This window comes from Lepidochelys kempii, chromosome 5 (genome assembly GCF_965140285.1).
Source record: "Lepidochelys kempii isolate rLepKem1 chromosome 5, rLepKem1.hap1, whole genome shotgun sequence".
In the NCBI taxonomy this organism is placed as follows: Eukaryota; Metazoa; Chordata; order Testudines; family Cheloniidae; genus Lepidochelys; species Lepidochelys kempii.
The window spans coordinates 58,084,518-58,112,272 of record NC_136384.1 but is presented as its reverse complement, the minus strand read 5'-3'; the positions used below and the strand labels follow the sequence as shown (position 1 = coordinate 58,112,272).

General features: G+C 38.1%; 2 protein-coding genes across 2 annotated transcripts; one reads left to right on the top strand and one right to left on the bottom strand.

Moving 5' to 3' along the window:
- Nucleotides 1–9: 9 nt before the first annotated feature.
- POLR3G (RNA polymerase III subunit G) lies at nt 10–18,200 on the bottom strand. Its single transcript, XM_073344457.1, has 7 exons — nt 17,461–18,200; nt 16,419–16,548; nt 11,853–11,915; nt 9,400–9,450; nt 5,101–5,171; nt 3,264–3,395; nt 10–2,463 (listed from the first exon to the last, which is right to left on the bottom strand). Exons 1-7 carry the CDS (start codon nt 17,578–17,580, stop codon nt 2,377–2,379), a joined length of 654 nt encoding a protein of 217 aa, XP_073200558.1. The 5' UTR covers nt 17,581–18,200; the 3' UTR covers nt 10–2,376.
- MBLAC2 (metallo-beta-lactamase domain containing 2) lies at nt 17,859–27,741 on the top strand. The gene is made up of 2 exons (XM_073344456.2): nt 17,859–18,393; nt 25,020–27,741. The coding sequence occupies exons 1-2, from the start codon at nt 17,931–17,933 to the stop codon at nt 25,403–25,405; spliced, it is 849 nt and encodes a 282-aa protein (XP_073200557.1). The 5' UTR covers nt 17,859–17,930; the 3' UTR covers nt 25,406–27,741.
- Nucleotides 27,742–27,755: the final 14 nt, after the last annotated feature.

Here is a 27,755-nt window from a genome sequence, read left to right as displayed (position 1 = left end):
GTGACCAGAGTAAATTTCTGTTGCAATATAGCATAGTATTTAATAATACAGAAATAAGTTGTTTTACATTGTTTTGCTGTATCTTCCTACATAGCAATTTAACATTTAAAAATAATCAAGTTAAAATATACATTTAAAGTGTGCCCTGTATTGCATTTAGTTTTCTCATCCTTTGGAATTGCTTCACATTTTGTTTATCAGAGCATTTTAATTAACACAGGGAAAAAAAATACAGCCAGGCCCCAAGTTATACAATCATTAGTATATGTAAATAGTTTTTTGTTGATTTTATCTCTCTATTGTTTCAGAGTTAGCACTGAGGTAAAGTATTGTTTGGCAAACATGTTCCCCAACCATCAAGAAACAAACTTTAAAAGCTTATAAGATTTAAAAAAAAACCAAATAACCAGTTTCTCACTAGATGAGAACACATTTTTTAGTTCTCAACAGCTAAAGAGCGAAAAGAAAGAGGACCAATCTGATCAACTAACACAGGTTCCAATTTGTGCAGAGGAACAACAAAAGCATAGGTTAGAGCCTTTTAGTGACATTTCTGAGCTTAATAATTCTAGAGGAAAAAGTTTATTTTCAATTTTTCATTCATTTTTATTAAATTTTAAATTAAATTTAAAAATCTGAAGCCCCCCACAATCCTCAAGTCAGCTAAAATGGTTTCTATTGATTTTGCTTTAAATTTATCCTCAGCATCTCTGTCTTTGAGAGTAGTTATGAGTCCAGCTGGGAATACTTCAGAGAAAAACAGCAGCATAAAGGAAACAAAAAACAATAAGAAGAATAAGCTTTAAGTTTCCTTGAAGATTGGCAGAAAGGAAATTTAAAGCCTATTCTATAAAACCACATGCTTCTCCTTTTATGAAGACAGCTCCTGTGGCTACTTCAAAAAGACATCAAAGGCCATAATTGAAACAGTGACATTTCAGATGATGCTGAGATTTTAGGATCCAGTGCTTTCTATTCATTTTGAGTGAATTTAAGCAAAACAAACAGTTTTTAAAAAAATAAGACCTATTTTAAATTGCTTAGAAACACAAAAATATTAGAGATACATTTGAATGTTGTACCTACCAACTATTGTTATAAATAACTCCTAGGATTACTGTAATAGAAAGATTAGAGTCACAACATATTCAGCCACAAATATAGAATATTTATAGCATTTACGTTATTGTTTTCACCACCCTCACAGTTTACCATAGCATATTACTCTTTTAGTATATGTACCTTTATTTTACAGTCTGATTTTTTGGCTGTGCTGGGAAGTAAATTACATAAAAACAATATTTCACATTTATATAGTTAGTATTTTTTTATAAACATCAACTCTCACAACAGTACTATGAGGTAGGAAGTAGTATTTTCCCCATTTAACAGCTGGAGAAACTGATGCAGAGATGTTGAGGGACTTGTCCAAGGCCACAGAGAAGAGCCAAACCGAGAAATCAGGATTTCCTGGTTTCCCACTCCCTTGCTCAAACCTCAGCCACAACCCCTCTCTAAATGAAACTACTAATTAGCCCCAGACCTCACTTCCAGTAAACAGGAATTCATAAAACACAATCTAATCTCATTTATTAAGTCTCCTTACACCCAACAAGCACTGGTTTGAAAGATGCTCCCTATTCGTCAAAGTGCTGAATTATGAAAGTCTGTTGATTAGAATGCAAGAGCCTTCAAAATTATCTCCTTACTTTTTAGTCCACAGTACCAAAGTACTTTTAGGCTACTTTGTTCAAGAAAGTGCTCAGTGTTCAGTTAGATTTCAATCCCCTGATTACAGAAATTATATAAATTCCTTTAAAATGTCAGCAGCTAAGTAAGAACAGCTTGTGTTCAGAAAGGACCAAATCCTGGTTCGCTTAAGTCAATACAAGTTTTGCTACTTACTTCAGTATCCTCTGAAATATGACTTCACATCCGGAACAGGATTTGATCCCTCCCATGCATAGAGAAGTGCAAATGCTTAGGCACAATTCAGTCAAAATGTATATTCTTTTCCAGTGCAGCAGAAGCAATACAAAGGCATATATGTTCTTCCCAAATGCTTTGAAGACAGATATTTATCACTGCAAGGTTCTCTAGAACTCCCAGATACAGAGTTCTAGAGAACCTTGCAGTGATAAATATCTGTCTTCAAAGCATTTGGGAAGAACAGTAATATGGCAGCTAGGTCTCCCATTTTTCAACTCAGTTAAATAAACCAGAAAAAAATGCCCTTTCATCTGAGGGTGAACTCAGCGCTCCAACTTCAAGTAGCTGCATCAAGAGTTGCGGTTGCTCAGCCCACCTACAACTGGGTCCAAATAGTTTAGTGGATGTCTTAGAAGGCCAGGATAGGACACAATCTAATATAAATTACTAATAGGTTGCTTCATCCATATTGTCATCACTGCCAGCACCAAAGTCATCGCCATCTTCAAAATATGAAGCAATATAGTCGTTTTCCTAAATGAAAATACATTATAGATCAAAATACTTTAAGTTACTGATGTAGATGAAACAATTAAATGCACTGTTATTAAAAGAGGCACATTGCCTCATAATCCTAATCAGGAGAATACAGTATGATTTTGAAAGAAGAATATACAGGGATACATCCTCCTTTCCTAGTTTGATGAGAGAGGAAAAGACCTACATTTTGGGATGTTTAAAGTTTGATTGTCTATACATGGACACACTCATGGTGCCTTGAACGCTTTCTTTGCTGGAGGAGCTACAGTTACCTAAGGTCATGAGCCATTTGGATCACACTCCAATGCAGCCTGAGATATAATCTGGATCTTTTTTTTTTTTCTTTTTTTTTAAATCTTCTGTTGTTTTCAGATGCCAACAGCCACCATAACATTGGGGAACTAAGACAAATAGTTTGAAAGCATGTTATGAAAAACTGTCTTAGATCTTTGTAAAAGTATCACTATAAACTTGCTGCGCTTTATCAGTGATACAAATAAATAATGACATCCACTCTTAGTGCCAGGACTCACTTCTAACTGCTGAAACAAGATTTTGCAAGATTTTGGTGATACTAACATATCTAACAGAACCTCTTAAAATCAATCACCGCACTAAGCAGCATAATGTGCAGCTAGTCCACGTAATAGTGCCTTTCTCATACCAACTTTTCCTCTAATGCAGAACAGCTAACAACTTTGTTGGTACACGTGGTTTCAGTCATCATTCCTGTCACCATATTTACCTCTAACAAATAGGGTCTGTTTTGTTAGAGCTAGAAAAGGAACCAGTACCTCTTCATGTTCCTCTTCATCATATTCTTCTTGTTCATTTGCTGCTGCTGCTTCTTCCTCTTCATCCTCTTTGTCTTTTTCTTTCTCCTTTTCCTCATCAGATTTTTCTTCGTCACCTTTCTTTTCCAACTCCTGTCACAAGTTAGAACATGTTAAGGAGTCTATCAACAACATATCCTCCACGCTATCAAAATGCAGAGTTTAGTTTTGTTGTATTGCAACTAATAATAATAATAATGCAACTAACCAAACAATGGTGTAAAAATAACAGGCAATTATGTTGCTTACCAAAATGCCAGGATTTTCCTAGGACTTATTAGATCGAATACTAGCCATTATGTTTTTAGCACATTTGGTGTAGTACTACAGTGCTGAATTCTCTTCCCCGTTATCTTAGGATAAAGTGGTAGTTATTTGTGCAGGCACACATGGTGCTTTATAAGACAAAGAACACCACATAACATCTGCTCCAATATGCGTACGTACTAAATCAGACAAAGACACACAGGGCAACTCTGCCTCTCAACCTCTTAATACCATTGTGTGCAACACATACGTCTAAAATTATGATCAAAATTTCCTCCCAATTTGCCTAGCCATTGCCTCCAAATGTCCCCTTCTCACGCCCTCTCTTCTCAACTCACTACATGGGTTTATTTGCAACACTGGTAGGTTGAGAGGGCACTGATAGATCTCTCCTTCCCTTTGGGATCACTGATAGATCTCTCCTTCCCATGTCTTCAGACACCATACAGTCATGTGTCACCAAGGCACGGCAAAACAAGACCAGACCTGACCAGAGAAATGGCTAAAATGTGAGAAGTCCCACCCAATGTAGGATGATTGAGATGTAACAGCTATTGAATTCTCTTTCTGCAGCTTTATTCCTGGGGGAATTCTGTGTCACTGCACATGCACACAATTCATGTCCCTCGCAGATTTCTTTGCTTCCCTGCAGAAAAATGACTTCCGATGGGGAAGCAAAGGGAAGCCACACCTCTCCAGAGCAGTGCAGGCAGGTCAGTTCAGGCACCTGGAGCAGCCACTAGAGACATAAATCACCTCTGGGAGCAGGGCGGGATCTGGCCAGTCATGAGTGTGAGAGTGGCACACTGTCCCTCTTGCTTGCTATTGCGCCATGCTCAGTGTGGAGGGGCAGGGCTTTGGGGTGTTTCTGAGGAGGTAGGCATGGGACAGACTCTCTCTACTCAGGCAGAGCAGAATGTAGCAGCCTGCCTGCTTAGTGAATTGTTGCCATTGTCCTGTGAATTCCCCCAGGAGTATAAAAGAAGTGTAAAAGTTGTAAGGCTCCTTTACATTGCCAGACTGGTGTAAAGGACAATATGGCTTATAAATGCTTATGGTGCTTTAGTGATTAGAACTGGTCTAAATGGACTGAAAAAATTTCCTATTAAAATGTGCTCCATGAACTGTTTATTACTGACCTTTCTGGAGTTTGATTCCCCAGCTTCACTTGCTCTTTAGTTGCCTATGATGTAACACTGAGCATATGACTGCATATATTTGTTGACTAATAACTAGAAATAAAGGATCAAACCTAGCTACATTACTATTAGGCAAGGGGGGTTGGGGATTTTCTTCAATGCTCCCCACGCCAAATCTCCATCCATGGTATTGTAGTTTAAATAAATTGCCTAAATAATTGAAACCAGAGTGTTTATATTGCATTATTTTGACAAATAAAACATGCAGAATTTTAAAATACTGTGCACAGCATTTTTTATTTTTTGGTGCAGAATTCCCCCGGGAGTAAGCATGTATTGCACAACGGAGGCTATACAGAGAAACTGCATCTTTTGCATCAAGTAGGTCTTACCTCAATTTTTTTCAACACATCCACATGACTTGTGGGTGTGGCAACTTTTGCCTTTTTCGTTTTTTCACCTGCTGAAGTAAAATAATAAGTTACTTAATTTACCTTCTTAATTCCTACATGGAAAATACACATTACTCACTGTTAGAGATTACAGCACTGTTAACATCTGTCATGGCAAATTAATGTAATGTCTGTGCTATATCCTTGCTTTACAGTTGCAAATCCTTTACCCTGCACTGAATTGCAATAGCCCAATTTATGTAAATGCTGCACTTTTCCCTAATTCGGGCAGATCTGAAACTCAACTTTGAATAGGCATTTGTCCAAATTGTGATATTAAGCTTCAGTCAAATAATTTTCAAACATATATTCAAAGCTGGTTAAGAACGTACAGAAGAAAATACGTATTATTGTCATTTTCCATCTTCTTAAATATATTAGAAACCCCTGGAATATCATTTTAATTCTTGTTCAGCATATGTAGCTTCAAGATCATAGTAGGTGTTTGTAGTAGGCTGGCAGTCCTCACTTTCAAACATCCTGCCATCTTAACAGCTGTTGATCCAGCTGAGAAAGGGCTAGGTTGCTTCTGCTGACTCCAGGTTGCTTATTACATGGATGTAAGTGAAGTAGATCTATCTCTTCAGGGAGAAATAACCTAGGGTGTTGGCTAAGCAACCTTGACATCCTGTAGAATCCTGTAGAAAAGCAATCCTGTAGAAAAGGCTTGAGATGACCTTTACTTTCTTTCATTCTTTGTTAATAAAACCAAACCCCACAAAGGAGTGAACTTTTAATTTTACATAGGTACGTGCACTTTGTTTAAAACCAAGCTATTTAAGGGTCTTGCCTACAGTATAACTGTAAAATAATGACTCCCAAGAGGCAGCTCCATTTTTGGAATGACAAAGTAGACACCGAGCACTTTAGGCCCTAATTTTCAAAAATGTCAAGTCCCATCTGACTATCAAAAAGTACTAAGTTGTCAATGGAAAAGCCAAGAATAGAACTCAGATCTTTAGATCCCAAGTCCTCTACTTTACCCACTAGACAAGGATTTCTCAAATGGGGCTATAGCATTAATTCCTCTTTATGTGATAACCTATAAACTGCAAAATTATAGAGATGGCAGTCATAATGCCATAGTAGAAAAGGAGCTGAGATTTGCACTTGTAGTTGGGATTCAACTTCTTTGTCTTGTAAGAAGAATGCAACATAACCTCTCTAGAATTACAAGACTTACTCTTCACTTATTGAACAATGAGGATAGGAACTTATAGAAAGTGTTGGAAGCTGTGTGCAGGTACACTAGAACACAACCTGATTGTGTTTTATCTGGACTAGCTTTTGAGAAAAGACTAAAGACTGACAGAAAGATATAGATTCTACTATGCAGGAAGCATTTGTCATTGACAGTGCTGATGTTCACTTGAATATTTTATCTAGATAGGGATGCTGTGGCAACGAGGAAATATTTTTAGCATACGTCTAACAATCCAACACAGTACATCTTTGATGCAAGTGGAGCTACTATGTAATAATTTATTAACTGTATGTTGACCTGATTGTGAGGATGCTTGTTTCTGAATATACTGGTTTAGTTTTATAGAGAGCTATAAGGAAAGCAAACAGGAAGGAAACAGAATGGCTTAAGATAAGCCACTTCTCCAAAAACATTTGAGGGTTGTTAAAAAACAATGCCACTAAGGAAAAGGCCTGGGAAGCGGAAGATATATAGCAGTTTAAAAAGAAACTCTCAGGAGAGGGTTGGGGTTTTTTTTTTGTTTTTTTGGAGGTGGGTGGGGGAGAAGAGTTGTTCAGGAGAACCAGGTCGATATACAGACACTTGCTGGGCGGGGAGGAGGACGGGGGGCGGACGGGTGGTCTGAAGCAGTTAGGCCTTCCTAGGTCACCATCACAGGACGGCAGGGTTTTAGGCATGTAAAACTATTATCTTACAATCCTTTTTCTCTAAACGCTTTGTTCTTTCTGTTAAAATAAATAATATGTTGGTTCTAAGGCGACTGGTCACTACATACACCTGGTCAGTTTCTCAAAGGGCAGAACCAAAGACGCCAAACACAGTTGCACCTGCTGGGTACGCATGGTTGAAATACATCATGATGTAGCGAAGGGCATGGTCTCAGAGAGGCAGAACTGCAGAATTCCACCCCTGGGAGGTAAAGGCATGAATCCTAAAACATGACGGGGTGCACTCAGAGACCAGAAAACGGACAGAGGTGCAACTAGCCCTTTAACCATGGCAATGTCATTATCCAGAAGTAAAAGTCACTCTCAGCAACATATATAGTTAGAATGGGCAAAGCAAGTTGGGTTGGATTCCAAGATAGAAAAACTGACTTGCGCTAAGAGGGGAAAACCCAAAACTCACCCTCTTCTAAAAACACACACATTTGACTTGATTATAATGTGTTATCTAGATCAGTGAGGCTCAAACAGGTGTCCTTACTCCAGCAGATCCATGAGTCATGTCCGGGGGGGCCTCCACCCTCGCTGATCAACTCCTCCCCTTCCCTCCTAGTGCCTCTTGCACATCACAGAACAGCCGTTCAGTGGCGTACAGGAGGGGCTGGGAGGCGGAGCAGGGACAGGGTGCGCTCAGGGAAGGAAAGAGGCGGGGTAGAGGAATGGCAGGAAGAGGTGGGGCCTTGGGAAAGCAGTGGAGTGGGGGAAGGGCCTGGGGCAGAGCAGGGGCTGAGCACCCCTATGGAAAGTTAGAAGCTGGCTTGTGGGTCCACAAAACTTTTTAAATCAAAATGGGGGTCCTGCTGAAGTCTGAGAACCACTGATCCAGATTATTGTTCTCAGAGTATGCCAGAATGATGTAATGGCCACCTTTCTACAAACCTCTGCAGACTATGTTTTCTGAAAGGCTTATATACATATATTTTGTAAAGGAATCTGTATCTTTCTTATGTTCACAGAAGTTAAACTGTTCAGTTGATTTTTGTTGTTGATATTAAAGAGAAAAATGGTCACTTTTGGTGTGAGATCAAATTAATAAAAATGTATCTTAAAGGCAGTGACTTTGAGCCTATGTTTATGGTCATCATTTAATGTCACTCGAGCAAAGGGACAAATCAGCAGCTGATTTTCTTAGGATCTGGGAGAGCCAATTACTGGCTCAAAGTCTGTGTAAATACAGCACTAATTACACTTTTGAACAACAGCTATATACTGGTTATTCTTCTTTGGCGATCCTGACAATAAGAATTTAATTTCCAGGAGAATGCTTGCACTCTACTTTTAGTACCATGCTTCTCAGTGAGGCTCTTAAAAGGAACAAAGCTTCCAGATGAGCCAGTCTCCATGACTACTGCACAGTCACTTTTCTGTGTTCTATTTTATCCTTGAACTGAAAGATGACTCACTACAGACTTGGACAAGGGGTAATGAAAGTAAATAATTATACGTAACAGACATCTAGGTATCAGTCAAAGGGTTGCTTCACATCAACAAAACAATAGTTCTCCAGAGAAAATTGGAATAATGGTCATGCATGCCGGGGAACACTGAAAAATAAATACATTTTATGACATTTTGTAGTGAAAATTAAACTGCTTTCTCTTTCAGAGCAACCAATACCAGCTCTAACTGCTGTTGAAGGATCTGGTTCACAATTCTGTCAAAGAGAGCTGAAAATAAATAGAAAAAGGAAAAATAGGGAAAAGCAGAAGTTACATTTATTCACACACAAAAACTAAAACAAACAGAAGAGCCAACCAAATCACAAGCAGGAACACAAATCATGGAGTATGGGAAAACAGCGGTGAAAGATGTTTGCAAACTTCTGAATGCAACAGCAAAAGAATACAAGTATTTTTTAAATAACTCAGTGCTACCCCATCAGCATTCAAAGACATATTGGTATGCAAAGCAGGAAATGCAGATACACCAGCTCCAATAACAGGTTTCAGAGTAACAGCCGTGTTAGTCTGTATTCGCAAAAAGAAAAGGAGTACTTGTGGCACCTTAGAGACTAACCAATTTATTTGAGCATAAGCTTTCGTGAGCTACAGCTCACTTCATCCGATGCAACAATAAGCTCCAATAAGTTCACTATTATTTTCTTTAAAATATCAAAATTTAGTTTTTGGTAGTTCTGAAAACATCCTATAAAACAATAAACAGACCAGTCAAATAATGTTTAAAAAAAAAATCCTAGTCAAAATGTTTCAAAAATTATTACCACTGTTTTATTTTCAACCAGCTCTAACAATCGTCTCTCTCACATATAATTGCTAGGCACTGAATGCTCCTTAAAACTACAACAGCTACCTTTTTTGGTCTTTTTCCTTGGCTTCATCTCTCTTGGGAGCCTTCTCCAATCTGCAAAAGAAATAATTTTAATATATAGGAACTATTATTTATTTGTATTACATTAGTGCCCAAAGGACCCAAGGAGGGTTGGGGTCCTAATGTTCTTGGTGCAGTACAAATACAGACCCTGATACTGAAACAGGCTCAAATTTTTGGTATCCAACTAGTCCCACTAAAGTAAACACAGTACCTGAAGTGTACTTGAAGTTTAGCCCTAGTATAAAGATTTACAGAATCAGGCCCATAGAACAAAAAAGAGTTTCTTCCCCAAAGAAGCAACCGAAGTTCAGACATAAGTGAACCTAATAACCTTTAATTTACATGTAATAATTAGCAGTAGTGAAGCTATATAGATAAAGCTGAGGTGGCCTTTCCATTCCAAACCCCAAATCTTCAGATCACTGACACCACAAATTTTCATTGATTAAATTTCTCATGTTAATCCTCAGCTCAAGCTTGAATTTTTTGGGGAAAATGTGATGCAAGTCTGAGAAACTAAGTTGCAAGCAAAGGTGGAAAAAATCAGATTTATTTTTTCAGGCAGCTCAAATACAGGTTTGTCAAGTTTGCAGTGGTAAAACATGTGTCTGCACCTCCACAAGGAATACACAATTTAGAAAGGTTGCAAATGCCATTTGACTGGCATTGTTTTAAAATGGAGAAACTGGGTGTGACGCGTGACCATTCTTTGCAGTTCACCCTAATTGAGTGACCTCAGTTGGCTCTCCTGGGACTCTGGTCACTGTGGCGTAGTCTGTCTTGGATACACATTGCCACAGGTTAATTGGGTTTCTGGATCAGAACCACACGCTTGTCAAAAATTAATTTTGATATTGGAGAGTTTAAGAATTAAAAATCAGTTACAAAGAGTGAGCCATGATCATATGAAGATCTTGACAGAAAAACCCTTGAAGAATTGTGCTTACAGAGGGGGCTGGGAGCTGTGCTGATTCAGGATGGGGAAGTGGGTAAAAGGCATCCCATTGCATATCTAAGAGAAAAATTGACACCCACTGAACAACACTATGCTATGCTGTGCAACTGTGTGAGCAGTAAAGCAACTCAAACCCTATTTGTATAACAAGATGTTTACCATGTTCAGTGATCATGCTCCCTTGGTGTGGTTACACAAAGCAAAAGAAACCAATTCTAGGTTACTCCGTTGCAGGAGTTTGATATGGACATAATTCATATCAAAGGAAACAGAATCTTGTGGCTGATGCCTTGTCAAGGTTGGGAGATGCTTGAGGTTTATGCAGGAGCTCTAATTAGCTCTCTTCGACATCAATCTCGCGTTGGGGCATGACCAGAAAGCGTTAAGAATCCTACAAGATAAATGACTCAAATTCAACCTTTAAAAACATATAGGTGGATAATGTTTGTGTTTTTACATATATATTGGTAGAGATCAACAATATAATCAGAGTCCCTGTCTATGCTGTATTCTGTTAATTCAGAGATCAAAAGACCATCTTAACATTTAAATGAACTGTAAACATAGGATATCACTGTATTCATCTCTCTTTGAAACGTATAGCAAATCATCTGTGAATGGTGGAAAAACAGGCAATTGCCTTACGTTAATCTGTGTGAATAATTACCGGTAATGCTTAGGAAATGGGTCCACTTCAAAGTCCACATGAGTGTCTATTGTTTGCCAAAGAACTACAAGCTGTCACAAGAAGGCCTGAAACTGTATAAAGATGTTTGGGTCCCAATCCTTTTTATCTCAGATCTGCCTGAGGCTTCATGCAGGGGAAGCCTGAGCCATAAGAACTGAGATCCCAGTCCTGACTGGACCACCCTGAATATAAACATTAGACTATAACCTATGAACTATTTCTGAAAGAACTCTTTGCATCTACAAAGCTCACCATCTCTGCTATGAATCTGAATCTTAAGATTGACTCATGTCTTTATGTATACTGATCTCTTAACCAATCCTCTCTCTTTTCTTTTTAAATAAATTGTAGGTTAGTTAATAAGAATTGGCTGTAAGCATGTATTTGGGTAAGATCTGGAATATTCATTAACCTGGGAGGTAATGTGTCCGATCCTTTGGGATTGGTAGAACTTTTTTATATGATGAATAAGATTTTCAGTAATCCTTGTCATATTTGACTTGCGTGTCTGGGTGGAGGCCTAAGGCTGGATTACTTCAAGGGAACTGTGTTGTTGGCTTCTGGGTAACCAGTGAGGTATTATAGAAGCTGTTTTGTGCTGGCTTGTTAAATCTAAGTAGTGGAATATCCATCACCTTTGGGGATTGCCTGCCCCATTCTTTGCAGTTCACCCTAATTGAATGACCTCAGTAGACTTCCCTTGGACTCTGGTCACACTGGGCATTTAAGAAAACTGGCAGATTACTCAAGATCCATGCAGAATTTCACTGTTGTAATTTACATTATTACCTGGGGTCCATTCCATGGATTCTTTTTTCATCTGCAGGTACTTTTTACTATATTTTTCAATTCCTAGAGAACAAGAAAAACCTGCAGTTATTGAATTCTATTTCATTTACATGCTATTAACCAAGGCAATCCAAACACTGTATTATATGCTTCCCTTGACCCAAATATACATACACACACACACACACACACACACCTTCCTTTTATACAGATGCACTTTCCATTGTGCTGATGATGAACATGTTTAACTGTACTACTGTGAGCAGTTCCCTTGAAATCAATGGGACTACTAACATGCATAAAGACTTGTCTACACTTAAACCGCTACAGCAGCACAACTGCACCCTGGTAGCACATCCATGAAGACACTACCTACACCGATGGGAAGGTTCTCCCATTGGCGTAGGTAATCCACCTTCCCGAGAGACAGTAGCTAAGTCGAGGAGAGAATTCTCCCGTCAACCTAGCGCAGTCTACACTGGGGGTTAGGTCAGTTTAACAGCATCACTCAAGTGTGGGGATTTTTCACTGAATACTTACCTACTTTCCTTGTATAGACCAGGCCCCAGCGTAGATGAGGATTTAGTCAGTTAGACCTTGCCTACATGGGAAAGTTTTACCGTTTATACTGATCTAGTATACAGGTTGGCAAAAGCTCTACTGTCGACACAGTTATACGAGCAAAAAAAGTCCTTTTGCCAGTATAGCTTATTTTATTTAGGGAACCAGTATAAGCTATATCTACATTGTGCCTCCATTAAGAAGGTTTGCTGGTATATTTATACTATGACCCCTGTCTAGTGTAGACAAAGTCTTATCTGGTATGTGGCTTTTTTCAGTATGGCTTAATCCCTTTCCCAAGCAACATAAACTTAACTGAAAAAATGCACTCATATTGGAAAAAAAAAGAGTGTCTACATGAAGAGTTATATCATTTTAAATCCACACCTTAGATTATAATGAAAAACCTTCCCATGTAGACAAGTCATCCCTCAGTAAAGAAAAACACTGAGACTGGAACTTAGGCATTCTTGAGTGTTAGTCCTTCTTTATTACTATAAACCATAATGCCTCAAAACAAAAAAAATAAATAAAATTACAAAATTAATTTCTACTGCAGTAATGCCTAATGATTCCCAAAAAAAAAAGAAGGCCCCTGTATACTAGGCACTGTACTAACAAACCACCCCAGAGAGCTCAGAGTCTAAGATTTACACAAGACACAGAGTAAAATAATGAGACAAATTAGGATGATGGGAGGTGGAAAGGTAACAGTACATTCAACTCTAAATCAATTACATATATGACTCCCCATCACTTGGGCTTCCAGTCTGTTACCAGGGCAAATGTAAGCACAAGAGCCAAGAATATAGTGGAACAAAAGCTTATGTTTAAAACGATGGTGCCTCAAGGGGCACCTAAAGTAACTGGTGTTGGGTGTTTTTTGTATGAACTGTCAATGTCAGGAGAGGAAAAACCAGTGGCTTTGATTTCAGGATGAAGCCCATTATGGAGGAACGTTATTGCAACTGCTAACATCAGGGTAGATTTGATTTAAAACACTAGTCAGGAAGACTTGATTTAATCATGGTTTTCTACATAAAAGTGCATTCTTGTTGGTTGTTATAACCTTAATACATATTTTTTACAACTCAGAGATAGATGTAGGTTTCATTTTTAGAAGGTACACACTATACATTTTTAAACAGTGATTTATTTTGAAAACTTTTCAGATTACTTTTACAGCTATATCAGAAAATGAATGATTGTTTGTTTTTTTCATTTACTAAAGGTAACTGAAGCAGATATATGAAGTCATTGGGAGGTGAACTATCTCCAATTTAACAGGTTAATCATTAATATTTGGAGGATTTTCTTGCCATGCTGTATTAGGAGGAGAACATCACCAGACAGACATTTAAATTGTTTTATTTAACTAAAACAACAACGTTAAGTATTCTGGATTTTTTTCTTCAACTGCAAACATATAATATTTTAACAAAACAAGCATATGTTCCTTGCTTCTCACATTTATCTCCAGACTTCTTCTCCTTGTCCAGATCTATTCCGCCCCCAACAATCTTCTGTTCATTGAACTTTTTGAAACTTTGCACTTTTAGAGAGAGGTAAGGGATTGACTCTGTGTACACAAATTTGCAGAGGGACAACAGAGTTGAGGTCTGTTATTTCTCACCTCTATATATTATTTATTTATTTTAAAACATTTTTGCCGTTAACAAGCATGTTACCTCTGGAGACACAAATCCACAGTTTGAGAACTGCAAAACTAAGCATATCTGATGGTATCTTCTAGACTGAGCACTGAGTCCCATTGGGTAGATAGAAAGATTAACCTAAATAATCTACACAGAAGCCTGTGGAACCCATAAGATTGGGTCCTTAATCCATGAACTATTGGAGCTCATTTACAAAACTTTGCTTAAACATTACATGAATATATTGTCTCATACTACAGAATTAGAATTTATAATCCCTATTCCATGATAAGATATCTTTGAGCTATAATGTATCTTTGTATAGGTTTTTTCCTCAAAAAGCATTTTATCAAAAAAGTCCAATTTTATTTTTTTAAATCATTGATTTTTATCCACCCTGGCTAACATATGTAGTAAAATCTGTGTGCAACAGTAACTGATCTTAATCAACCATAGGTACCCAGCAAATCCAAACCCAGCAGCACAGCTTCTCTTATGCCACTGTAGCATAGACACTTACTACAGTGATGAAAGGGGATTTTCCATTATTGTAGTAATCCACCCCCACAAGAGGCAGTAGGTAGGTCAATGGGGTTTGGGTTGGCTTAACTACTGTTTTTCATATCTCTGAGCAACCTAGTTAGGTTGACCTAAGTTTTAGCTGTAGACCAGGCCTTCATAGTTTGTAAAGGCACCTATCTTCAAGTTAATTAAAATGTTTCAAAAGTTATCATTCATTTTCATTCAGGAGAAAGCAGGATGGACAATATTTTTCAGCATGACTGATAGTAACGATAAGTAGCAGGCAACAGAATACACTTGTGTTTAAATAATATCTTCTCAGTTCAGTTGATGGATGTTACCCCAGTACCCACACATAATTTCCCACCATATCCCAAATAAACAAGAATTAAAATTAAGCTCCTGAATCCAACAGATCAAATCATGTATTCCACAGCCTAAAATGTATATTAACATTATAAAAAATAAAAATCATACTACAAAATATTATCCACGAGTGATATTGCCAAGATGCAATATTCTCTCCCACATCTTTCTTTTGCCACCTTTGCCATTTTAAAGCATTTCATAAGAGCATTTGGTCATTTTAATCCAAGAAAACAAAAAAGGAGTGAAATACTTCTTTCACCAGTTGACTACTTAATGACTGTGTATTTGATAATCAGGGTCAGGTGTGCTGATGGGTCTAACTTCTGGAAGGAGAAACAGAGATTAGATCATCTGCTACTGCAGGATTCTTATAGCTTTGTCTATCTGGTGCTGGCCACCATCAGACACAGGATACTAAACTAAATGGACCTTCGATCTGATTGAGTATGGTAATTTCTGTGTTCCTTACAGTCCCCAACCAACATCATTTACCATACCTGGCAGTCAGGCTAGGCTCACAGGAAGATGGTGGAATTGACAAAAAAGGTTGAATAGGGAAAAAATCCTCTCTGAATAATGACAGCCTTCTGTGATTGCTAGATTTTTGATACTCCTGCAGTGAAGCTGGGAGGTACTTGGGTCCTTTGTTTTCCCCAATGCAATTTTCAAAGACTTGGAAGCTTTGATTTAAACAACGCTTATCAACAAACTAATGAAAAGGTAAAACATATGTATTGGCTGTCAAATACAATATGTCAGCCAACACTGAGAAAGACAACAAATATTTTCAAAATTAAATTGCAGTTTTATAAAGGTTTAAAAAAAGGGGGACAGATACTATGGTCTAGGTGAAACACGCAAAAGGCTGGCAGTCAGGAATTCCTGATTTCTAATTCCACCTCCACCACTGATTCAAGCATTGGTAAATCTCTTCACCTCTGTCCTTCTCAGCTTTGCCATCAGTAAAACTACTTATCATACCTACCTGTCTTTCAGGGATGTTGTGAAGTTTACAATGGAGCACTGACTAATTTGGGCCGTGATAGAGTAACCTTCAACTGATTATTTTTAATTGGTATATAATATTTTAAAATAATCTGGCTACAGTTTAAAGGGTCCTTATTGGAACCTGGGCTTTTTAAAAATATATTTATATAGAGAATTCTGTGCTCCACTATTAATGATTATAAAGGCATTTTCAGCAAGGAAGAAACTGACTGACTAAACAGAGTTGTCAAATACACAAACAAAACAAATTGAGAAGAACAGACTTCTCCCAAACCCATATACTACTTTTTAGTTACAGCAAATGTAGGCATTACTTGTAATTCTCCTAGGTGCAAAAGTTTCACTATTCAGTGTCAGTACTACAGCTTGAACATATAAAGTGCTAATTATTACATTTTTCACACACAAATACATTTTGCTGTTCTAAAAATTACATTTATGCAGAACAAACCTTGATTTTCATCTTCATTTCGCATAAAATAAGGCATTTTTTTCATACTTCCTCTAAATTCTTGCTTTAAGGCCAACATATAATCCTCTTCCTCTCCCATTTTCAGAGGCACTGGCTTAAAATCTGTTGGCTGTGTAAATTATTAAGGTGCATTATTATGCTAATATCCAACACATTCAGCAACACAAAAAGCTGCAGAAAAAATGTGCTAGTTATAGAGGGGTGCGATTCTGTATTATGCTAGTTTGCAAATGTATTGTATTGTATTGTATTTTGACAATATGTTCAGAACTTTATAAAGCATATTTTTCAGTTAAATTGTAAAAAGGATTTATTTCTTTTTAATGTATCCATCCATGAAAATCTCTATCAGGAAAGAAAGAAAGAAAACAAGTATCTAAAACATTTTCTTGACTATTAAAAAACATAAAATTCTAATTCAACTGACTTTAGATCAGTGCAGCAAGGTGAAAATCATCATCCACCCCACTAGCCCTCCAAATGCAGTGCCTCAGGCTGACTTAACGTGCTCTGAACCTCTTGCTGCTATCTTAAGTCAAAGAACAACTTCAGCAATACCTCTTCCCAAAATACAGTTGGATCTGTGCTAAACATGATTAATCTAAACAATGGGTTCTGATTTTTTTTTTTTTAAATCATGCTAGTTACCTCATGGACAGTCTAATACAATTTAACAAATCTGCTGTCAAGAACAAAAAAGTCTCTTCCCACTGTGGCCTTGTCTACATTAGAGACATGGGATCTGTAAGCCTCTCACAGTGCAGCTCCATTGATGATAGCAACAGTGAGGTTGTAGCATAAACAAGACTCAGACTGTTTATACTATCATCAGACAACAGTGTAAAACACCTGAATCCTCACTGGGAGCACATGGTTACATGGACTAGTTACTTTCAAAACTGACTGATAGTGTTTAGGATTTTTCCACATGTTTAACAGTTCACCTCATTACCTGAATATGAATATGAAACACAGTACACAGACATGCAACATGCTCTTAAAATTATGCTTCTGTACTTACAGGAAACAGTGGACGGGGCTTGAATGCTACTTCAGGTAGCGTTTCACCTTTGGCAAAGCCAATTGCCTCGATGTTGAAAGTAAATGCAGCACGTCCTCTTCCTTTCCCTGACCCAGCCATTTGGAGTTACTGGAAATATTACACCCTTTGTTAGATTCTAGTTGTATCACAAAAAATAAAGCCAAAATTAAGATGGAAAAAAGTCAAAGACTAAAAAAAAGGTATTTTTCAATTGCATGACTCAGATCAATTATGATCTCCAGCTTGGAAAAAAAGTTACTTCTGTGTGGAAATCAAACTGGACTCAAGACTCCATTTTTCGTTTCTAATCAAAACTGAGTCTGGTTTAAAACTGAGAACTTAAAAAAGATGGGAACACGTGTCAGCCAGCCCCGCCCCGGCTCTGCTGCCGCAGCCCGCAGTGGGTAGCGGCGGCCTCAGTCTCAGTGCGGGGCTGTGTGCGGCCCGGCATGTCGGCGCTGGAGTGGTTCGCCCACAAGCCCCTGGGCGGCGGCATCTACTGGATCCAGGAGCGGTTCTACGAGTCCGGCAACCGAGCCAACATCTGGCTGGTGCGGGGCTCGCAGCGCGACGTGGTGATCGACACCGGCCTGGGGCTGCGTAGCCTGCCCGACTACCTCCACTCGGCCGGGCTGCTGCGGCCGGGCGGCGGGCCCGGGGAGGCGGAGGGCGGGGACAGGAGGCCCCTGCTGGCCGTGGCCACCCACGTACACTTCGATCACGCGGGCGGGCTGCACCAGTTCGACGAGGTGGCGGTGCACAGCGCCGAGGCGGGCGCGCTGCTCCGCGGGGACAACTACGAGACCGTCACCTGGCTGTCGGACAGCGAGGTGGTGCGGCCGCCCAGCCCGGGCTGGAGCGCCCGGCAGTTCCGAGTGCAGCCCGTGCAGCCCACCCACGTCCTGCAGGAGGGTAAGGGACAGGCGGGCCGCCCCGCGCCGCCCGGCCGGCTCAGCCGCGGGGCGGGATGTGCGTGTGTGCGAGGAGTGGGAGCGAGGGAAGCCGAGACAGCTCCTTGGGGCACTTGCGCTGGGGTCTTTACAGGGGTTTGTGTAAGGCGGGTGTGTTGTGTGTGTGTGTTCTGTTGGGCATGTATGCGTGCGTTTGCTGGCACACACGTAGAGGTTGGGCTGGGCACTTCTGTAGGTCAGGAGCGCCTACGTGTGTGTGTGTGTCTGTGTGTAAGTGAAATGGGGCTAAGATGGTGAGTTGTGCATCTCTGTAAGGCAACGGGGTTTAGATACAACACACAGTGATGCACTATCTGTATAGTACATCTACACGGATACCCAGCATCTGTATGCCTGGAGAGTTGGGGGGAGGTTCATCTGCATGTGCGTGCCTTACTCTGTATGTTTTTGGGGGATAAGAAAGTACATCTGTGTAAGACTATGCACTACTGTTTGTGGGAGGTGTGCATATGCTGCGTTTGTGTCTTTTATTTACATCCATGTGTTCACATCTGTTGTATACTTGCATCAGTTCATCTGTGTTTAGTGCTTCTAGATTAAATATCAGCTTATATACAGTGCATCCTGTTTATATGTATCTAAATATATACCTCACGTTTATAGTGTTAGTATATTGTATGACACTCAAATATAAAACATTTTTTTATATAAAGGGCATCAGTGGATATGATATGCTGTATCTGTGGTGTATTCATATATGTTTGTACTACATGTAGTAATCAGTCAATTTATATGAAGTGAATCATACATAATGCATCAGGATGTATGTTTATGGTGCATGTCTGTATAGTGCCTATGCATCAGTGTACCTCAGGTTTCAGCTAAAGGGCTTGATTATCTGCAGCCTTGGCTTTGTCAGTCTTCTATACCTCTGCAAAGAAGGTGTAAAATGCTACTAGCAATATAAGTATGAGAGAATTCTGATTTTTGGTATTGTTTTATACCCACTTTTCACTAATGTGAATGACTGCACAGGGTGCAGGGTAGTGGAGAATTAGGTCTTTGGTTTACTAATGGAAATAATTTTTATCAACTAAATAAGGCAAAAATTATTCTTCCACGTCTGTTATAATTCTGACTTTCCTGCAAGACCTCTGGGGAACAGAGGAAAAAAATTATAATGCTCCTCTTTGATCTAGCTAGATAAAAACAGACTAAGTATTTTCCTCTCCAATGGGAAGCAGGCAAATCAGGAGCAGACAACACTGCCAGGAATGGTGTCGCCCCTCCCTTTTGTCTCTTCTGTTACAGGAAGACTTTTCACTGAGGGTGAACAGAATCTGGATCTAAGGCGAGAATTGTCTCCGTCACCAATAATTTGGAGATGTGATGATGCATTCTCCCATCATGTAGAGCAGGGGTAGTCAAAAGACAGCCCAGGGGACAAAACTGGACTGTCAGATGCTTTTGAACAAATTGCAAAATCTTTTTATTTTCATTGCTGGTTTTGTATTATTTTCTCTGGACCTTGACTATACCTTGACCAAGAAATTTGGACCTTGACAAGAAATAATTGATTAACTCTGATGTACAGTTTCATGATGGAAGTAATAATTCAACATTATGTGTTGTTAATATGAATATTTCATGGTGAATTTTCTTTCAGAATCTCTTTTGACCTGTGTTGGCTTTTATGTTTGGAGTTGTGTTTTTTTTCATTGGATGGGCATTGGAAGGAACTGTCTTACAGATAAGAGTGGGGAAGAGTTGAGATTCCAAAGCCTCCACTTCCCCTCCTTAATTATTTTATACTGAGAAATCTCCCTCTGTCGTATTCACAAAATGAATAAGAGGTATACCTATATTTTGCCCCCATTGATTTCAGAGGAAGCAAATTTAGTTTTTTTCCTTCCCCAACAGCAAATAAAACTGGTAGAGAATGTGCAGTGAAAAATAAGGTTTCAAATATGTTATAAACTATATCACAGATGATTGTCAGTTAGGACTGTACTCCTGATAGGCTTGTTTGGGCTGCAACCTTCATTTTGAAAGAAAATGGAATCTCACCAGATAAAAACAAGGAGCTGGTAAATATCTGAAACCGGGGGGGGGGAGCGGGATTTTGAGTTGCATACTTCAGCCTACTGAGTATAACTATTTTTCATTTCTGCAAGTAGTATTTAGTTACTGTGATATGATAGTTCTTTCAAAATGCTAATAGCAAATGTCTAATGAAATAGATTGCCTAGTTTTGTAAAAATTTAAGCAGATTGGAGATCTAATTGGATTTAATTCCCAGACTGTTCTTGAACATAATAAAAGGAACTGTGATATGCAATGTTGTTGTATTTTAACTATGAAGATTTCTGTAAAGGAAAAAATAATATCCAGCCTTCTCCTCAGGTGACTGTAATCTGTCCCCTTTTTAATACTGTATTAAAAACATATTTGTGGTAAAATGTTAAAGAAGATTATATAGACCAATCTGGAATAGTTGTAGCAATAAAACATATTTGATTCTTCCACTGGGTGAAGTAGGGCAGTATGTTTCATTTAATAAAACAAAAATACCCCCCTTCCCACAATGTATTTAGGTGCAAATGATGTATTTGTTTGTAGAGTTAAAATATCCCTATTGACCTTAGAGAACATTACTAGTTTTCCTCCTTTTGAAAACTTTATAGCAGAGAGGGAGAGATGTTGCGTGAGTAATGTCTCTGCATAGTTTGATAAGAGAACTTGTTATAAAACAAGTGTGTATATGAAAATAATTAAAACTGGGGATTGATTTCTCCATATTGGAAGTAATAGTTTAAAATTTTTGAAGAGTCAAAATTGTAATAAATTATGTTTAGTTGGATTGTTGTGCTGCCCCCTCCACTCTAGCAATACAAAACCTTTATTTCTTGAAAGTGGTGAGTGGTACAAGTTGGGGAAGTCAACTTTTAGCTGTGTAATCACCTGTTGACTACACTGTCTAGCCTTTTCTTATTCTATACCTATTTAAAATCCCACTTAGTATATATGTTATTCAGTTTCAACTGTTTTTCCTTATCTTGTCTGAATTTGTTGTTAAAGTGTGAACGCTTCTCTTCTCCCTCTATTTGAATCATTTTAGTTTTAATAGGCACCATTCTCTTTTTAAGAAACCAGTATCACGGTATTTGGATTATTTGAACTTCTTGGCCCTAGAACCGTTTGTGATAACCTCCATGCTGATATTGTACCTTATGAAGAGTTGTTTTTGTTTGTTTGCAAGAGCTGAATTGCAGATTTAAAAAAAAACAAACAAAAAACTAAAAACATCAGAAGCACTCTGCAAAGTTTATTACACTTCATACAGATACGAGAGTAGAGTAAGGCAAATTAAGAGTCTTATCAGCTCTGAAAATGTTGACAGAGTCTCAGGGCACTTAAAACATTGCAGCAGTTGGAAACCTTAACTCTGATTTTTCTGAAACGGCATCAATTTAGCCATTTTCCATGTATTTGTGGTATTTTTTTATTGATGTTTGTATGTGTAAAATAGCAATGTTGGATAACAAATTGTATACCATAATATACAAGGTATGCAACAAGCCAGAGTTAACGTTCTGTTAGAAACTTTAGCTCTGAATTTTGTGACCGATGTAATTTATCAGCCCTAACAATTAATTGAGTTTAGTTTCTCCATTTACATTAGTCATATCTAATCTCTCAGACTACTAATGCCACTTTAATTTATTTATCCTGTCTAAAATCTCACTGAATTTTTAGCCTAAATTGTCTTTGTTTTATCCTTGCATTTTTTGTTCCTACACTCCTGGTGTACTTCATTTTCTTCACGCCATTCTGATGATTGTGCCTTAATTCTGCAAGTGCTTTCCCCCTCTTTGAATTTGGGCTGTTACATGCTGTCCATTTCTCTACCCTCTTCTTTCATTTTTTTTTTTCCTAGTATGATGTTACTTTGGGTCTGGGAAGCCCATTGGAGCACTTCACAGCTCCAACTTCCTCATCACCACTACCATCTGGTTCACCACTTTGGACATTCTGTATCTTTTATATAAAATCATCAGCGTTCATGCTATTAAACTATTATCTAGGCCTTCCATGCATAGTCAAACTCCCTTTTGAGGATAACACCAATAGCCCCCCAAATAACTTGAAACTAACTAACTTGGCAGCAAATTTTCAGGTAGAGACAATACTGTTTCCCTATGCTATGCACAGGGTAGTCAAATCTGCTTCAAGTTTTAATGTTGTGATAATGGTGAGATATCAAACCTTTGGCCTGGCATAGCAGCACTGATAAGTAGGGCCCTACCAAATTCACGGCCATGAAAATCTAGTCTCCCCCAGAAAATCTGGTTATTGTAAAGGTGTCACGGTATTGCCACCCTTACTTTTGTGCTGCCTTCAGAGATGAATTGCCAGAGCGTGGCGACTACAGGCCAGGAGCCCGGCTCTGAAGGCAGCACCACTGCCAGCAACAGCGCAGAAGTAAGGGTGGCAACACCATGCCACCCTCACTTCTTTGCTGCCATCAGAGCTGGGTACCTGGCCAGCTCTCTGTTTGCCCAGCTGTGAAGAAGAAAGGGTGGTAATGCCCATGCTCCCCACACAAACACAAGAGCTTTGTGACACCTTTAGGGTCAGGACCCCCGGTTTGAGAAACGCTGATTTAAGGGCTTTACATGTTTACAAATCATGAATATGTATTTAAAAGTATAATTACACCATAAACTTTAAGATTTAAATATCTGAAACAGTGAAATTCATGCTTTTTAAAATGTAATGACTGAAATTTACCAAAGTGGACCATGAATTTGGTAGGGCCTTAGTAATAAGTGTAACCCAAACAGCTACAACACAGATGCAAAATGCTGTCATTTTAGGGCCTGACTTTCAGAGGTGTTATGTGCCTCTAATCAAGCCTATAACTTCTGTAGTGCTGACTAGATTTCTCTTGTGCTAGCTGGTTATCAGAGCCAGAGTTGAACCAGTATTTATTTTGGTTTGGATTCATGTTTGGGTTCATTTGCATTCGGTGTGTCTGGGTTTGGTTCCAGTTCAAGCCACCAAACAAAAATAACAGTTCAATTACTGGATTGAGCCAGTACAAATCAAATTTTAGTCTCGGTGGAAGTATGCCTATTTACTATTTTGTTGTCTTGTTTTATAAAGTAAGATCACAATAGTTTTTAAAATAGTAAGCCTAAAAAAAAGTGAAACATTTATTTTAACTAGAAACCCAAATAATTTATTTTAAAGTTCAGGTTCAGTAGGTAGGACAAATTTATGGTTCAGATTTGTTTCTAGTTTAAGTAAAAATACTGGTATGAACTGGTTCTTCGGTTTCCATTCACTTCTCTGACTAGGACTAGATGTTTTGTAATTTCTCCTTAGTTTTTGGACTACCTAGTGCAGAGGTTCTCAACTCTGGTCCACCGCTTCTTCACAGAGAGCCCCTGGCAGGCCGGGCCAGTTTGTTTACCTGCTGCGTCCGCAGGTTCAGCCGATCGCGGCTCCAGGCCAGTGGGGGCTGCAGAAAGCGGTGCGGGCTGAGGGATGTGATGGCTGCCCTTCCTGCAGCCCCCATTGGCCTAGAGCGGCAAATCGCGGCCAGTGGGAGCCGCGATCGGCCAAACCTGCAGACGTGGCAGGTAAACAAACTGGCCTGGCACGCCAGGGGCTTTCCCTGAACAAGCAGTGGACCAGAGTTGAGAACCTCTGACCAAGTGCATGATGGCGTGTTAAAAATCCTTCTTATTTTAAATTAACTTCACCACAGTCATTACGAAGGTCCTGTATCATGATTGCCATCCTTTAGGTTGTGGAAGATGATGGAATTTCCTTTAGAATTAGTTAATATCACTCTTTAATCAGCAGTTTGTATGGAGGTACTTGGTGAAATAAGTCTTATCTGTCCCTCCTCTCATAGTCTAGGCTTTGAAGTTGTAAATCTTACTTTTAACCACTTCTTTTAAGTTAGAGATTTTTTTAAAAAATGAATAGAATATAAACTTTCAAATGCTGAATTAGCTATACTGTCTAGCCAGTTCTACATCATCAACCTGAGCTTCTGCTGAAACTATCAATGCAATGGCTATTTCACTAAAAAAACATTCATAGCTGTGGTGATAGTGAAACAGTTCTTAAAAATCTGTTCTGAATATGAACTAAAATATGACTACAACTTTCCTTTAATTTCGTATATCTTAGTCAATACTGGTATTCTGAAAAGTAGTATATTTGGGAGCCAATCTTGCTTCCATTTTAATCATTTACATTGTTCTGTCACTGCAGATCTCAAAATAACTGTGTTGGAGTCCAGAGAGAGAGCTAAATAACAATAAATTTTTATAGACCATAAAAAGCTCGGTATTAAAAATGTAGGAAAAACCGAAGTTGGGAAATCAGTAGATTTTTAGAATGTGTATTTCTTTCTGCCCAAATTTCTTTATAGTTCAGATCACCTGATTAAAAATTAAGTCCCATTCCACGTTTACTTTACAATGTTTGGTCTTTTTAGAGGATATATAATTTGCTTATTGCATAGACCGCTGTATACGCTTTGGTTTTGGCTTACAATGCATAATAAATGCATATTTATATATTATCCCTTTAATATATTTAAATCTGTAGGGGACGTGATCAACCTTGGTGACCGACAACTGACTGTCATGCATATGCCTGGTCATTCAAGAGGAAGTATTTGCTTACACGACAGAGATCGGAAGATATTGTTCAGTGGAGATGTTGTTTATGATGGATCAATGATTGACTGGCTTCCCTACAGCAAGATAAGTGATTATGTCACAACTTGTGAGCGTCTTATAGAATTAGTGGACAGAGGTCTTGTGGAGAAGGTACTTCCAGGGCATTTTAACACCTTTGGAGCTGAAAGGCTGTATCGTTTAGCTTCCAACTACATTTCAAAAGCTGGAGTTTGTCACAAAATTTCTACCTGTGCCATGAGGTCCATTGCAAGTTTAGCTCTTCGTGTGACAAATTCTAGAGTCACTTCTTAGTGTCAGTTCATTTTGTTAATATCAGCTGTTGTAAAACCAAATGGCTTCTGAGCTAGTGTTGATAAAAAGCAAACAAAAGCAGTGCGTTATTAAAGAAAAGGCAGACTGATAATGAATGATCCATAAAGATTTTTATTTTTGCTTATTTTATTTTTATTTTATAAAATTAACACAAGCTATACCTATGTGAATTATCTTTTCTTTCTGTTTTTCAAGGCATGTTTGCACCTGGATTATGAATGCCGTTAGACTGTGGTTGGAAATATATTGTTTTATTTTTGATATTATTCTAATGAATACATATGATATGCCAAAATGAAAAGTTTGACATTCGTGCCTGAAACTTAACTTTTTTTTTTTATGTGGTGTTAGGTTAAAGGCTCAATTTGTGTTTAAAGTGTACTTTAAAAATGGCTGAAATGTAATTTAGCGGTTAGTGCTATATTTGAAAAGATAGCTGTAACATTCCATTGTCCTATAGTACTGAATTCAACATCCAGTACACTTAGTTTATTACTTTTAAAGTGAATGTAACTTGAACTGTTTACTATTTGTTTATAAAGTGTTTCAGTACATATTGTTGCTTTTTGAAGAAGTGCATTGCATTTGAGTCTCTGTTCCTAAAATAGATTAAATGCATCCATGAAAATTGCTAAGATATATCATTTCTTCATTAAAATTGACATGTTTGTTGTTTTAAATGATGTTAAACAAGTTAGTTTATATGTGCATAATTATTTAACAATTTAAATAGAATATAGATACTATTTTAAATGGACACTGTCTGATTATTTTTATATATATTTTATCTTCCTAAGAAGTTTGACAGTGTTTAGTTTTCAAATTTTGTTTTTCCAGTTTAGCAAATTTCTTTTATCCACTATGTTTAAGAGGAGTTTAAAAATTAACCTACTTCTTTGTTTGCAATTGACTTTATGCGAAGAGATGGTTTTATGTGATCATACCAAACTATATTTTGGGCTCTATTCAGAAGAAAATATCTATGGCCTTTCTGACCTAACATAAATTTTGGGAGAAAGAATGGTCTGCCATGGAAACTAATCACAAATTAATAAGCACTCTTGCCCATAAGTTATGGAAGTGAAAATCTTATGTAAATCATCTCTCCTCTCATGGCTATTTACTTCATATATTCTTCACCAAAACCAGCACTGCATATAGAGTTTAATAAAGGCATGACACATTTATTTAGATTTTAACAGTGCCTAATTAATGTATGCTGGAGCAAAACTGTAAGTGGGCAGAACAGATCCACCAGACCGTGGCTAGTCAGGACAAGTTAGCAATTATATGTTCTGGTTTTTGTTTGTGTAAGAAATCTAAATTCCTTTATATGATTATGTGAAGGAATGATAGCTTCATTTCTGAGGTTAGTTCAGGAAGAACTATTTAACCCAGTTGCTACTTTCTTTAATACCAGAGATGAAAGGCAAAAAAATGGGCCTGAAAAGAAAGTTACTCAGTGAAGGGCCACAAAACAAACTTCAGATCATGGCCTCTCTTCTTTTCAGTTGACTGACATTTGCTCTTATCTGCATATGCTCATTCCAGTCTAAATATTATTCTGAAAAGCAGGCAGGTTGGCAGTTTGAGAACTGTTGTGGGAAGTAGAAAATTCAGAATGCCTGAAGAAGCATATTGTAGCTACCAAAGAAGCTTGGGTTTACATTGAATTGTCTGGGTGACTTGCAGCAGCTGTTGTGGACCCCTTGATTCAGTAACTGCCAAGAAAGGATGTTTTGTACGGTTTTAAACACAGAATTTGTGTTCCAGCATCAACTATGTCATACTACAGAGTCCTTAAATTCTGACTTCACTGGGTGTTTTGCCAGCATCAAAGAGCAGTAATTATCAATAATATCAGTAATTGTCAGATTTCTTCCTCCACTAAGTTTTGCCTAAATCAGTAGTTGACCCAGTATAAACACAGTCTTGGAATGGTGTTTAATAGTATACTGCTTGCTCCAGATACACAGAAAATCCTAGTGTTGTGGGTCTTAAAATAGCAACTATTTTTATATTATAAGAAATAACTTGTTAGGCAAGTAATATCCTCTCTGTAAAATATTTGGAGGCCTTCCCCCTCAGACTATATTTTTTTTGTCAGATTTTGATCTTAAGAGTTTAACACTGTCCCTTTCACATTATTTGATTAAATATATTTAAAATCGGTTAAGTTTAAGTATTGCAAAATTTGGGGTGTTTAGAATTGTTTGTAAAAAGTCTGAAGCACTGTCTGTGTTAATTAAGTTTGCTGTTTTCAGTATAGTGGAGGTTTTATGGAAAAATTAAACTTGGTCTGTCTTCAATCAAAATTTTATTGATGTTG

What these genes read in the sequence shown, in the direction of transcription:
- POLR3G (XM_073344457.1), bottom strand. Translation starts at nt 17,580, where the DNA reads ATGGCTGGGTCAGGGAAAGGAAGAGGACGTGCTGCATTTACTTTCAAC. An exon ending in AAATGAAGATGAAAATCAAG is followed by an intron (nt 11,916 to 16,418) that starts GTTTGTTCTGCA and finishes CTTGTTCTCTAG; the next exon opens with GAATTGAAAAATATAGTAAA. An exon ending in ATCCATGGAATGGACCCCAG is followed by an intron (nt 9,451 to 11,852) that starts GTAATAATGTAA and finishes TTTCTTTTGCAG; the next exon opens with ATTGGAGAAGGCTCCCAAGA.
- MBLAC2 (XM_073344456.2), top strand. Translation starts at nt 17,931, where the DNA reads ATGTCGGCGCTGGAGTGGTTCGCCCACAAGCCCCTGGGCGGCGGCATC. An exon ending in CACCCACGTCCTGCAGGAGG is followed by an intron (nt 18,394 to 25,019) that starts GTAAGGGACAGG and finishes TTAAATCTGTAG; the next exon opens with GGGACGTGATCAACCTTGGT.